Here is an 11,961-nt window from a genome sequence, read left to right as displayed (position 1 = left end):
TCATGACCCATCTCCCATTGTGCCCAGCCAGCCCCTCGCTCTGAGGACTCTGCCCCCCTGCACCATGTCCCCATTGCCCCCGTGGGGGCCCACAAATATGTTTAGCACTGGGCCCACAAAAGGTTAATTCGGCCCTTTTTGGGGTGCAGGCTCTGGGGTGGAGTTGGGGTGCAGGAGGGTTGCAAGCTATGGGGAGTTTGAGTGAGGAGTGCAGGCTCTGACCTGGGGCAGGGGATTGGGGTACAGGAGGGGGTGCGGACATGTGGGCTCTGGGAGGGAGTTAGCAACTCAGCAGGTCATACAAGAGAAAGGCGCTGCAGTGATGTCATACAGAGACAGAAACTGATAGAGGACTCTTTTACCTATTCAAAATGCGAGGTGCAGAGCCTGAGGCAGGGCGCGACTGGTCAGTATTTCACAGCAGTCCCTCTCCCGGCCTGGCCGGAGCAGTAACGTCGCCCTGCAGCACTTGGCTACCACAGCGAGGAGCTGCGGGCCCTGGGCTGCCTGTGCCTTTAAGAACCCGGCCCCAGGACCCGCCCTCGGCTCCGGGGCCTGCGAGGAGAACGCAAAGAGCCTCCGCCCCCCGCCCCCCCCGAGATTTGCGAGCACAGCAGGCGCCTCATCCCAGGGGGTCACTGTCCCCCCTCCCTAAACGGGGGTTTGCCCCCCCCACGGTCCGCGCCCCCCCCCGGCTACCACCGGCCCCCCGCTTTTTCCCCTTCAGCCCCTCTCCTGCCGCTACCTACAGTAGCTTGATCCCCCCCGCCGCCCCCGACAGGACATTTCTGCCCCTTGCTCAGGTCCTGACACCCACCCGCCGCTGCGATTTGCCCCCCCCCCTTTAATCCTTTTAAACCCCTCCAAGAAGGAGGCAGCAAATCGTAAGCGGGAGTGAGGGCAGTGGCAACGGCGCAGGTCACTGGGCATGCTCAGTGCACCCAAAGTAGGGAATGGGGGGAGGGAAGCCGTTTGTGTCCTAGGCCAGACTCGCCACTGCGCGCGCACCTCCCTCGGCTTCGCTGAGCCCGGCCTGGGTCAGCCCCAGCCCTGGCCGGAGCGGCGCCTCCGGGACACCGTCTCTGTCCCACCCCGCAGAGATCAGCCGCAAGTCCCCCCCCCGGGAGGGTTTTCGTGACGTCATTCTTCCGCGCCGCCGCAACTCGCCTTTGCTGCGAGGGTTTTCCCTCGAGGGCGGAAGGCTCTGCTCACGTGACAGGCGGACTGCGCGCTGAGTGGCGGAGGGCGCCCGCCGGCCGCTGTGTCACACATGCGCGCGGCTGGGGGGCGCGCGGAAGAGGTTCAGGTAGTAGCTTCCTTTCCCCCCTTTCCCCTCCCCCCCCGCGGGAGGCGCGGCCCCCCGTGGGCGTGAGTGACTGGGGATGGGGCACGTGGAGCCGATGCGTGGGGTGTAGGCGGGATGGAGATGAGAGTGGAGGTGACTTGGGCAGGGAGCTAGTTGGGCCTGGGGTGAGGCGAGGGGAGTGAGTCGGCGGGGGAGGGGGTAATGGCGGGGAGGGAGCCGTCCTGCTGGCTTCCGGCTTTCTGGCCCCATCTGGCTCTTGGTGATTCCAGAGCAAATTAGCTGTGTTTATGGGTGAACAGATGTTTTTGCTCCCTGAGTTTCTCCTGTGGTCTGGAAGTCACCTGGGCTTTTTGGGGTTAGTCAAGAATGCCAGAGATTCTGCAGTCATTCAGGAGGCCTTGGTGGGCCAGAGAGCAATCCAGCCCATTATGCTGTGTTGACTGGGCAGGACGAATATAGTAATTGTAATAAATCTTCTTTTTGTCAGCCGAATAAGCGTGAATGTCTCCAAATATGCATGGAGAGCAGCTGGAGTAAGGAGGCAGTATTTTAACATACTGACTTATTTGCTATTATCTGGTTTTCTTTGGCTAGTTTTTTGTTCTGATCATAGTTATGGGCCCATCACTGGGTATGTCTACATTGCATATCTGAGCTAACTTTAACCTATCTAGCTCAGGTACAGGAGCAGCAGCAGCAGCCCAGGCTTCAGCGTGGGATAGCTACCTGAGTAATTACCCAGAGTTCTGGATGGGCTTGTCCAGCCTGCACTGAAGCCTAACCTGCTATGACTTCACTTCCAGTACCCAAGCTAGGTAGGTTAAAGCTAGATCACATGTGTCTACAGGAGCTACAGTCACACCCTGTGATGCAGTGTAGACATGCCCACTGTGTCCTGTTGATTCACGGACAAGACTTTGTAGGAAGACTGTGAAAATGTTTTTCAGCATTATTAGTACTAGTTCACCAGTAAGCAATCTTAGGAGACCTAATGTAGCTAGGCCATGAGTGCTGCTGTTTTAAGCACCATGTTATGTCTGGTTTGAGCAGGGTTGGATTAAATGTTGCTTAAAATGCAAATAGCCTGGTCACACTAGGGCTCTGCATGTTGCTGACGCTGGCAGAGATGGATGGTGGCACGTTTTTGGAAAATTTCTTTAATATAGGCACGTCTATTCATGCGCTTGGGTGGGGATAAGGTAGTTCATTAGGTCTGTCTGCATTCCCCAGCCCTCCCCATCTTCCATTCTCTCCCTGCTGCTCTGTTTTGTCCTGCAGTTACTGGTAATTCTGAAGATGCTATTCTGTAATCAGCCAGCCTTTAGTCAGAGTCATTGTTAAAGATTAATTGACTTCATTTAAAAATGAACGTAGACTTGTTAAAATCAGTTACTTTGGCTTTTCAAAAACAGCTGTTCTTACAAGTATTGCAGTTCTAACTCTAACTTGTGAAGAATGCATTTTTAAAAATATAGGGCACAGAAGACTGGTCTGCACTTGAAACGCTACAGTGGTGCAGATACAGTACTTCAGAGTAGACCAGGGTGGGCAAACCATGGCCCATGGGCCACATCTGGCCCTTCAGATGCTTTAATCCAGTTCTCGAGCTCCCACAGGGGAGCGCGGGCTGGGGCTTGCCCTGCTCTGTATGTGCCATGGCTCCCGGAAGCAGCAGCATGTCCCCACTCTGGCTCCTATGCATAGGGGCAGCCAGGGGGCTCCACATGCTGCCCCTACCCCAAGTACCAATGGGCACTGCGGGGGCAGCACCTGGGGACAGGGCAGCACGCAGAACCGCCTGGCTGCTCTCACCCCCTCCCACAGGCCAACCCATTACCTCAGCCCGGAGCCCCTCCCGCACCCCAACCCCTAATTTCATGAGCATTCATGGCCTGCTATACAATTTCCATGCCCAGATGTGATCCTCAGGCCAAGAAGTTTGCCCACTCCTGGTGTAGACACTGCATTTGGTGGGGTTCTACCATCGGCATAGGTAATCCACCGCCCAGAGGCAGTAGCTAGGACAGTGGAAGAATTCTTCTGTTGACCTAGTGCTCTCTGTCTACACCACTGAAGAACATAGCTGGGTCAACCTAATTTTTTAGTGTAGACCAGGCCTAAGCCTTGTTACCTGGCAGAGTGCTGCCAAATGATTTTGGCCCTCTTTGGCTATATCTATGCTGCAATTAAAAACCTACGGCTGGCCCATGCCGGCTGACTCGGGCTCAGGCTGTGGGGCTGTTTAATTGCAGTATAGACTTCTGGGCTTGGGCTGCAGCCCAGAGTCTGGGACCCTCTCACCTTGCAGGGTCCTAGATCCCATGCTCCAGCCCAAGCCTGGAAATCTACACTGCAGTTAAACAGCCCGACAGCCCAAGTCCCAGGGGCCTGAGTCAGCTGGCAGAGGCCAGATGCAGGTGTCTAGCTGCAGTGTAGGCAGGCACTTTGAGAATACAAGTGCTCCCACCTCTGTGTATGAACCAGGATAATTTAGAAGGTGCATGCCTGCTCATCATCAGTTTGCAAACAGCTAGAAGATAATAAGGTGATAAAGTAACAGCATGGATTTGTCAAGAACAAATTGTGTCAAACCAACCTGGTAGCTTTCTTTGACATGGTAACTAGCCTTGTGGATGTGGGGAAGCAGAGGATGTGGTATATCCTGACTTTAGTAAGGCTTTCAAACTGTCTTGCATGATCTTCTCATAAACAAACTAAGGAAATACACCCTAGATGGAGATACTGTAAGGTGGGTGCATAACTGGTTGGAAAAGTGTTCCGGAGAGTAGTTATCAAGTGATTCACAGTCAAGCTGAAAGGTCATATTGAGTGGGGTCCTGCAGGATCAGTTCTGGGTCTAGTTCTGTTCAATATCTTCATCAGTGATTTAGACAATGGCATAGAGAGTACACTTATAAAGTTTGTGGACGATACCAAGCTTGGAAGGGTTGCAAGTGCTTTGGAGGATAGGATTAAAATTCAAAATGATCTGGACAAACTGGAGAAATGGTCTGAAATCAATAGGATGAAATTCAATAAGGACAAATGCAAAATACTCCATTTAGGAAGGAACAATCAATTACACACACAAAATGGGAAATGACTGCTTAGGAAGGAGCACTGTGGAAAGGGATCTGGGGGGTCATAGTGGATCACAAGCTAAACATGAGTCAACAGTGTAACATTGTTGCAAAAAAGTGAACATCATTTTGGGATGTATTAGCAGAAGTTTCGTAAGCAAGGCACAAGAAGTAATTCTTCTGCTCTAATCAGCACAGAGTAGGTCTCAGCTGGAGTTTTGTGTCCAGTTTTGGGTGCCACATTTCAGAAAAGATGTGGACAAATGGAAGAAAGTCCGGAGAAGAGCAACAAAAATGATTAAAGGTCTAGAAAACATGACCTATGAGGGAAGATTGAAAAAATTGGGTTTATTTAGTCTGGAAAAGAGAAGACTGAGAGGGGACATAACAGTTTTCAAGTACATAAAAGTTTGTTACAAGGAGGAGGGAGAATAATTCTTCTTAACTGCTGAGGATAGGACAGGAAGCAATGGTCTTAAATTGCAGTAAGGGCAGTTTAGGTTGGACATTAGGAAAAACTTCCTAACTGTCAGCATGGTTAAGTACTGGAATAAATTGCCAAGGGAGGTTGTGGAATCTCCATCATTGGAGATTTTTAAGAGCAGGTTAGACAAACACCTGTCAGGGATGGTCTAGATAATACTTAGTCCTGCCATGAGTGCAGGGGACTGGATTAGATGACCTCGAGGCCCCTTCCAGATCATCACTATCTCCTACATGTCTGACAGCTAAGCAACTTTTGTATATTTTGTTCTTTAATGTTCTGCTATTTAATTCATATTACCTGTAGACCGTTTCAGTCAACCCTTTTTTTTGTAGCAATTAATAAATTTGGTAACTTGATAAATAGAACTCTGTTCTTATTACCTTTTGTCATAGGACCATAGTAAAGGGAGTACTGTAAAATTTTGTTTCTTTTATTTGAAAAAGCTGATCTTGCTTTTTGTCTTTTGGGGGTGTGGCATAGTTCTGGTTGAAGAAATAATTTAGTCTACATGTGCTTCAGTACCCATTGGAAGAATGACAGATGACAAAGATGTGCTTCGAGATGTGTGGTTTGGACGAATACCAACCTGCTTCATGCTGTATCAGGATGAGATAACTGAAAGGGAAGCTGAACCTTATTATGTAAGTACAATGAAGATAGGCAGGGCTAGCCCAATCACATCTGGGTTTTTTTTCAGGCTCTTTGGTCTTGATGCTTCTGGTGGGAATGTTTTTTTGTGTGTGTGTTTTTTTTTTTTTTTAAATGCAAGCGAGAGTGGGTGTTCTAGTATAGGTGGTGACTAGGTAGCTGCTGGTGTTCTTATCAGTATTCCACTTAGACTTGATCCAATGAGAGTTAGATGACACAATGAGTTTAAAAAAGAAAGGGGTGTCTGGCCTGTGGTAAAACTCTCACCATTATTAGCATTCATGAAACTGTAATAATGAGTGTTTTAAAAGGTGTAGGCAGGGCTTTTCACTTGAACCTCAAATTAATTGTGTTGCATACATGGGTATGGTGATGTCCAGTTTGTGCAATGAGTGCCTTTAAATGTGTGTGAATAAGGTTGCTGGTTTCAATGGAAAATAATGGATGTGTCCTAAGAAGTGTTACCCTATTAGGAGTAGACAGAACATATTTATAATACTTCTTTAGACTAAGGGCTAGTCTACATACCACACTACATTGGTGCAACTGAGCCGCTGTGGCGCGTCTGGTGAAGACGCACTGTGCCAATGGGAAAGTGCTCTTCTGTCGGCATAATTACACCACCTCAACAAGAGGCGGAAACTGTATCAGCAGGAAAATGTCTCCACACCAGTGCTAAGTTGGCGGGTATTGGAAGGGAAGAAACAAGTAAGTTACTTTTCAGAAGGTTTAACCTATAGGGTGATCTAGGCATTTGTGAAAAATATTTATAGGCTTTACTAAAGTTCTGAAATCCTAAGAACAGGTAAATGAATTAGTTTAATTGAGAGAAACTAAACATCCACGGTTGAAATGTTTTTTTTTTCTCTTTTAAAATTACTTACCTAAATCCAGGGTGAGTCACCTAAATGTAAGTGGCCTGATTTTCGTATATGCTAAGTATCTACAGCTTCCATTGATCTAACGTGAACTGTAGGTGCTTGAGATCTCTGAAAATGTGGCCATTTTTACTTAGATGACTAGCTATGGATTTAGGTGTCTAACTTTAGGCACCTACATTTGAAAATTTTGACTAAAATTACTAACATCTATGAAATTAACTTGTGATCATACTGTCTGGTTACTTAAAAAACAGAAACAAAATCATATTCCCACATTATACTATTCCATACTTAATTGGTATTACAATTTGGACTAAAGTAGAATAGCTAAGCAAGATTTTGATGAAAGCAGTGTTTGATACCCTCTCACAAGAACCCTGCTAAAAAAGCTTCTGTGAAGGATTTGCCATACATTATTGACCACCTTGTTGCCCCACCCTACACAGAAGAAAATTGGTCTGTAGCAACAGTGAAAGTATACCTGTAATGTAGAAACATATCCCACATGGATCTAGCTGCAAAAGGAAACTAACAAGGGTCATGTGATACAGAAACAGAAAGATGCATGATAAATAAAAATTGATATTTTAAATCACAAATGTCTGGACCCCCGTCTCAAGCATAGGAACTGACTAGAATTAGTCTGTAAAATGGTTTGAGGCCTTTGAATGAAATACGCTAAGTAACCTTGCAAAATTGTCATAATTTACCAGTTCAGGCACAAAATTTTCTTGTCCAAACTTATTGTGATGACATTTAAAAAATTTTAAGTTATTTTAACTTCTCTCCCAATGTTAAATGCTCAAGCCAAGTGGGAAGAGATTCATGCAAATACAGGCTCTAGAAATGCAGTATTAAACCTTTAAATCTTGTGGGAATGCTAAATACTAATTTTTTTACAAAAGACTTCCATGTCAACTTGTTCTGATTTGGTTTAATTTTTTTTAAAGTTAACCAATCTTTTGATTCAACCATTTAAACAGCATATTTTGAAGTCTATTAAAAAAAACAACTACATTTTTATGTAAGGGCTTTTCTGCTCACCTTATGTGTCTAAGGACCTTTTCAGTTAGTTCCTCTCTTACTGACTTTGTGAGGAAATGTTGAAACTGATTCTATATAAGTGCAGTCAAACGTGAAAACTAGTTAAAAATACTTTTTAGCTACTTTAATATAGTTACAATTTTTAATAATAGGTATAAAAGTTTCAGATGAGAAGTATGGGCAGGTAAGAGTGTTAGGAGTAACTAATTAACTGATGGAGGATTCAATTATTTTTCTTGTCTTTTACTTAGAGTTGCAAACTTTCTGTTTTGGATAATGTGCCTCTTCTATTTGAGAAATAAATATACTTAAAAGGTGAATTGCATAGAGTGTGTCTCTGTTTCATTTTATAAAATGATAGTTTTTCCTTCTATTTTTGAGGAGGCAGTCAGTGGGTTTTTAAGGACTGGGGAAAATCGCAACAATCCTGATGGGTATCACATATGAATACAAAATATGAAGAGGATGGAACTTGCAAGATGCAGAGAATGCACAGTGCACTATGATACTGTTCATATGAATTGAACAATATTTTGAAAAGTTCATATTACAGATTTTTAAAGTATCAAATGTTTATCTGATCAAAATTTTTAGCGCAAGTGAATCTTTATTTTCAAGCAGTTCTTTATAGAAATGTATCTATCCTGTTTAATGATATGGCATACTCTATTTTTATACCTCTTTGAAAGAAAAGGGTCCAGTTATGAGAAATGTAACTGGACCTGACCACTGAGTAATTTCTGCCTTTTAGTAAATTTCTTCTGTCTCCTTCCAGCTGCACTGAGTGAGGAAGAGAAAAACAATTTACAGACTATTTTTTGTGTTGAGATATTTTCAGTGCTGAAGCCAGTTACATTCAAAACTTGATTTAAAATAAGTATCATTTGATAGCATTAACTTATTGGCGTTTAAGAAGCAAATTACTATTACTGTCTAAAAGTATGGCATGTTAAAAAAACAAAACAAAAAAGACCCAAAACACCAACTGCATATTTTGTCTTTGTTTTTGAAAAACAGTGTCTATATTTGGCTGTATATTAGATTTCTAAAACTTCAAAAAATAAATGACACCTGCTTGTACAAACTTTCCTTTCAGTTGCTTTTACCTAGAATAAGCTACTTGACGCTGGTAACGGACAAAGTGAAAAAACACTTTCAGAAGGTTATGAGACAAGAAGATGTTACTGAGATATGGTTTGAATATGAAGGCACACCGCTGAAATGGTGAGTTGATTTAACTTTGCATCATTAAACTTTGCATGTATAGTACTAAAAACTACTGTATAAAAAGTTTGAGTTAAGCATGCTGTCAGTGTTTGCATCATAAACTAATCACATCTTACTGTAAAGACTAGAGTTTCAGTACAATAGCATCTTCTCAGAGAGACCCATCACAATATTACCATTTACAAACATTTTGAATTAGTTTTGGGGTGAGTGGTATTTAAACTGTCTCTCTGTAGAACACTTAATTAAATGCTTACTGTGACAGATCTGATGCTCTGGAAGCATGGAATATTCAAGGACTGTTATATTGAGATATGACATGCTATGGATACATGGAATATTCAGACTATTGTGTCAACTTTATAAATATTATATGCATCTTTATAAACTGGCTAGTAATTGTATTCCTGGCTAAATGGGGGAGCTAACAGATTTTTGTGGTGTTTGGCAACTGTTTCATGAACCTAGTTGATCCCTTTGTACTTTCTGCTGGTGACTGTGAACTGTAAAAAGAAACATTACTAATCAATAATCTTTCATGGAATAATACTTCTCTTCCATAAATAAGGAACTGTTTTTAAAGCAGGTGATTTGAAAAGTATGGTGTGTGCTACCTCAGTAGAAATAGCATTTGTTCTTAGTCAAGAATTGTACAAGGCAAACTGATTTAAACATGGTTTTTAGATACATTTCTATATGTTGTAGATGGGAAGAAAAATATTGATATTAGCCACTGGGGTCTCTGTGAAAACTAAATGTCATCTAGTGGACTCTGCTTTGCACTGTACTGCTGACTTGCAGGTGTTGTCTTGTGACTCTCGCGCTAATGAATTCCTATGAAAGGTGTTGCTTGAAATTGTTACTAGGGCTGTCGATTAATCACAGTTACGTGATTAACTCAAATTAATTATTAAAAAAAATTAATCGCTTTTAATCACTCTGTTAAACAATAGAATACCAATTGAAATGTATTAAATATTTTTGTATGTTCTACTTTTTCACATATATTGATTTCAATTACAACACAATGCAAAGTGTGCAGTGCTCACTTTATATTATTTTGTATTACAACTATTTGCACTATAAAAATAAAATAAATATTATTTTTCAACTCACCTCATGCAATTACTGTAGTGCAATCTCTTTATTGTGAAACTTCAATTTACAAATGTAGATTTTTGTTACATAACTGCACTCAAAACCAAAACAATGTAGAACTTTAGAGCCTACAAATCCATTCATTCCTACTTCTTGTTCAGCCAATCACTAAGACTAACAAGTTTGTTTACATTTAGGGGAAATAATGCTGCCTGCTTCTTATTTACAAAGTCAGCTGAAAGTGAGAACACGTGTTCGCATGGTACTTTTGTAGCTGGTGTTGCAAGATATTTACATGCCAGATGCGCTAAAAGATTCATATGTCCCTTCATGCTTCGGCCACCATTCCAGAGGACATGCTTCCATGCTGATGACGCTTGTTAAAAAAAAGTGTTAATTAAATTTGTGACTGAACTCCTTAGGGGAGAATTGTATTTCTCCAGCTCTGTGTTTTTTGGATTCTGCCATATATTTCATGTTATAGCAATGTCGCATGATGACCCAGCACATGTTTGTTTTAAGAACACTTTCACTGCAGATTTGACAAAGGCAAAGAAGGTGTCATAACCACACAGCTAAGGGTAGCTTAAAATTCCTCCTTACCTGTAAGGGGTTAAGAAGCTCAAATAACCTGGTTGGCACCTGACCAAAAGGACCAATGGGGAAAGAAGATACTTTCAAATCTGTGGGGGCGGGGAGAAGGCTTTGTCTGTGCTCTTTGTTTTTGTGTTCCCTGGGGAAGCAGAGAAGCATCAGGTCAGAAAACTCCTTCTCCTAAAATCATCCTAAGATGAGTCTCAATATTGCAAAAAGACTAAGTAAATAAGCTTATGGGGTCTTTCATGCGGGTCCCCACATCTGTATCCTAGAATTCAAAGTGGGGAGGGAACCCTGACAGAAAGTATCAATGTAAGATTTCTAAAGCTAGCTACAGCATTCGACCCAAGATTTAAGAATCTGAAGTGCCTTCCAAAATCTGAGAGGGACGAGGTGTGGAACATGATTTCAGAAGTCTCAAAAGAGCAACACTTTGATGCGGAAACTACAGAATCCGAACCACTAAAAACGAAAATCAACCTTCTGCTGGTAGCATCTGACTCAGATGATGAAAATGAACGTGCGTCGGTCTGCACTGTTTTGGATCGTAATCAGGCAGAACCCTTCATCAGCATGGATGCATGTCCTCTGGAATGGTGGTTGAAACATGAAGGGACATATGAATCTTTAGGGCATCTGACACGTAAATATCTTTCAACACCGGCTACAACAGTGCCGTGCGAATGCCTGTTCTCACTTTCAAGTGACATTGTAAACAAGAAGCGGGCAGCATTATCTCCTGCAAATGTAAACAAACTTGTTTGTCTGAGCGATTGACTGAACAAGACATAGGACTGAGTGGCCTTATAGGCTCTAAAGTTTTATATTGTTTTGGTTCTGAGTGGAGTTGTTTTTTGGTACATAATTCTACGTTTGTAAATTCAACTTTCATGACAGAGATTGCACTACACTACTTGTATTAGGTGAATTGAAAAATACTATGTTGTGTTTTTACAGTGTAAATCTTTGTAGTCAAAAATAAAGTGAGCACTGCACACTTGGTATTCTGTGTTGTAATAGAAATCAATATATTTGAAAATGTAGAAAACATCCAAAAATATTTAAATAAATGGTATTCTTCTGTTAATAGCGTGATTAATTGTGATGTTGTTTTTTAATCTCTTGACAGCCCTAATTGTTAGCAATACAAAAAGAAGGAAACTGGAATATATGTAAGAAATCTGTACATCCACAGTGGAAGTGTCTCTTAGAATTGAACAATGGTGATTATTACTTTGAATTGTAGAGCCCCAATGTACTACATACGGTTTAAATAGTAAGACCTAGTGCTTGCTGCACAATCTTATATAGATAGGTGAAATATTATGACCTCTATAATCTGTCATTATGTTGTAACGGTGGAAAAAGGGAAACTGGGCTCTTAATATATTTTATTGGTTTAAAAAAAGAATGGCTTTAACTAAAAACTAATTTGTATTTTGATACTTTTCTGTTAGACTATCCCCTTCTTTTTTCTTTGTATCATCATAGTACCTAGAAGCCCTAATCATGTACCAGGACCCCACTGTACAAACACAGAACAAAAAGACAATCCCTGCCCCAAGAATCTTCCAATATAAGTATAAGATGAAA

The 11,961-nt window shown here is 42.3% G+C and overlaps 1 protein-coding gene across 9 annotated transcripts in view; it reads left to right on the top strand.

Moving 5' to 3' along the window:
• Positions 1-1,179: 1,179 nt before the first annotated feature.
• The window catches only part of ATG5 (autophagy related 5), a 119,520-nt gene continuing 108,738 nt past the window's right edge, over positions 1,180-11,961 (top strand). For 3 of the 9 annotated variants that reach the window (XM_075126612.1, XM_075126613.1, XM_048844902.2), the window contains exons 1-2: positions 5,393-5,514; positions 8,543-8,670. In XM_075126612.1, coding sequence (XP_074982713.1) covers positions 5,407-5,514; positions 8,543-8,670 — 236 coding nt within the window. In that variant the 5' untranslated portion in view covers positions 5,393-5,406. The other 6 variants (XM_048844897.2, XM_048844895.2, XM_048844898.2 and 3 more) reach the window with 6 other exon arrangements.

Source organism: Caretta caretta, chromosome 3 (genome assembly GCF_965140235.1).
Source record: "Caretta caretta isolate rCarCar2 chromosome 3, rCarCar1.hap1, whole genome shotgun sequence".
NCBI classification, from domain to species: Eukaryota; Metazoa; Chordata; order Testudines; family Cheloniidae; genus Caretta; species Caretta caretta.
Note: the sequence above shows the minus strand (reverse complement) of the source record. Positions and strands in the feature narration are given on the sequence as shown.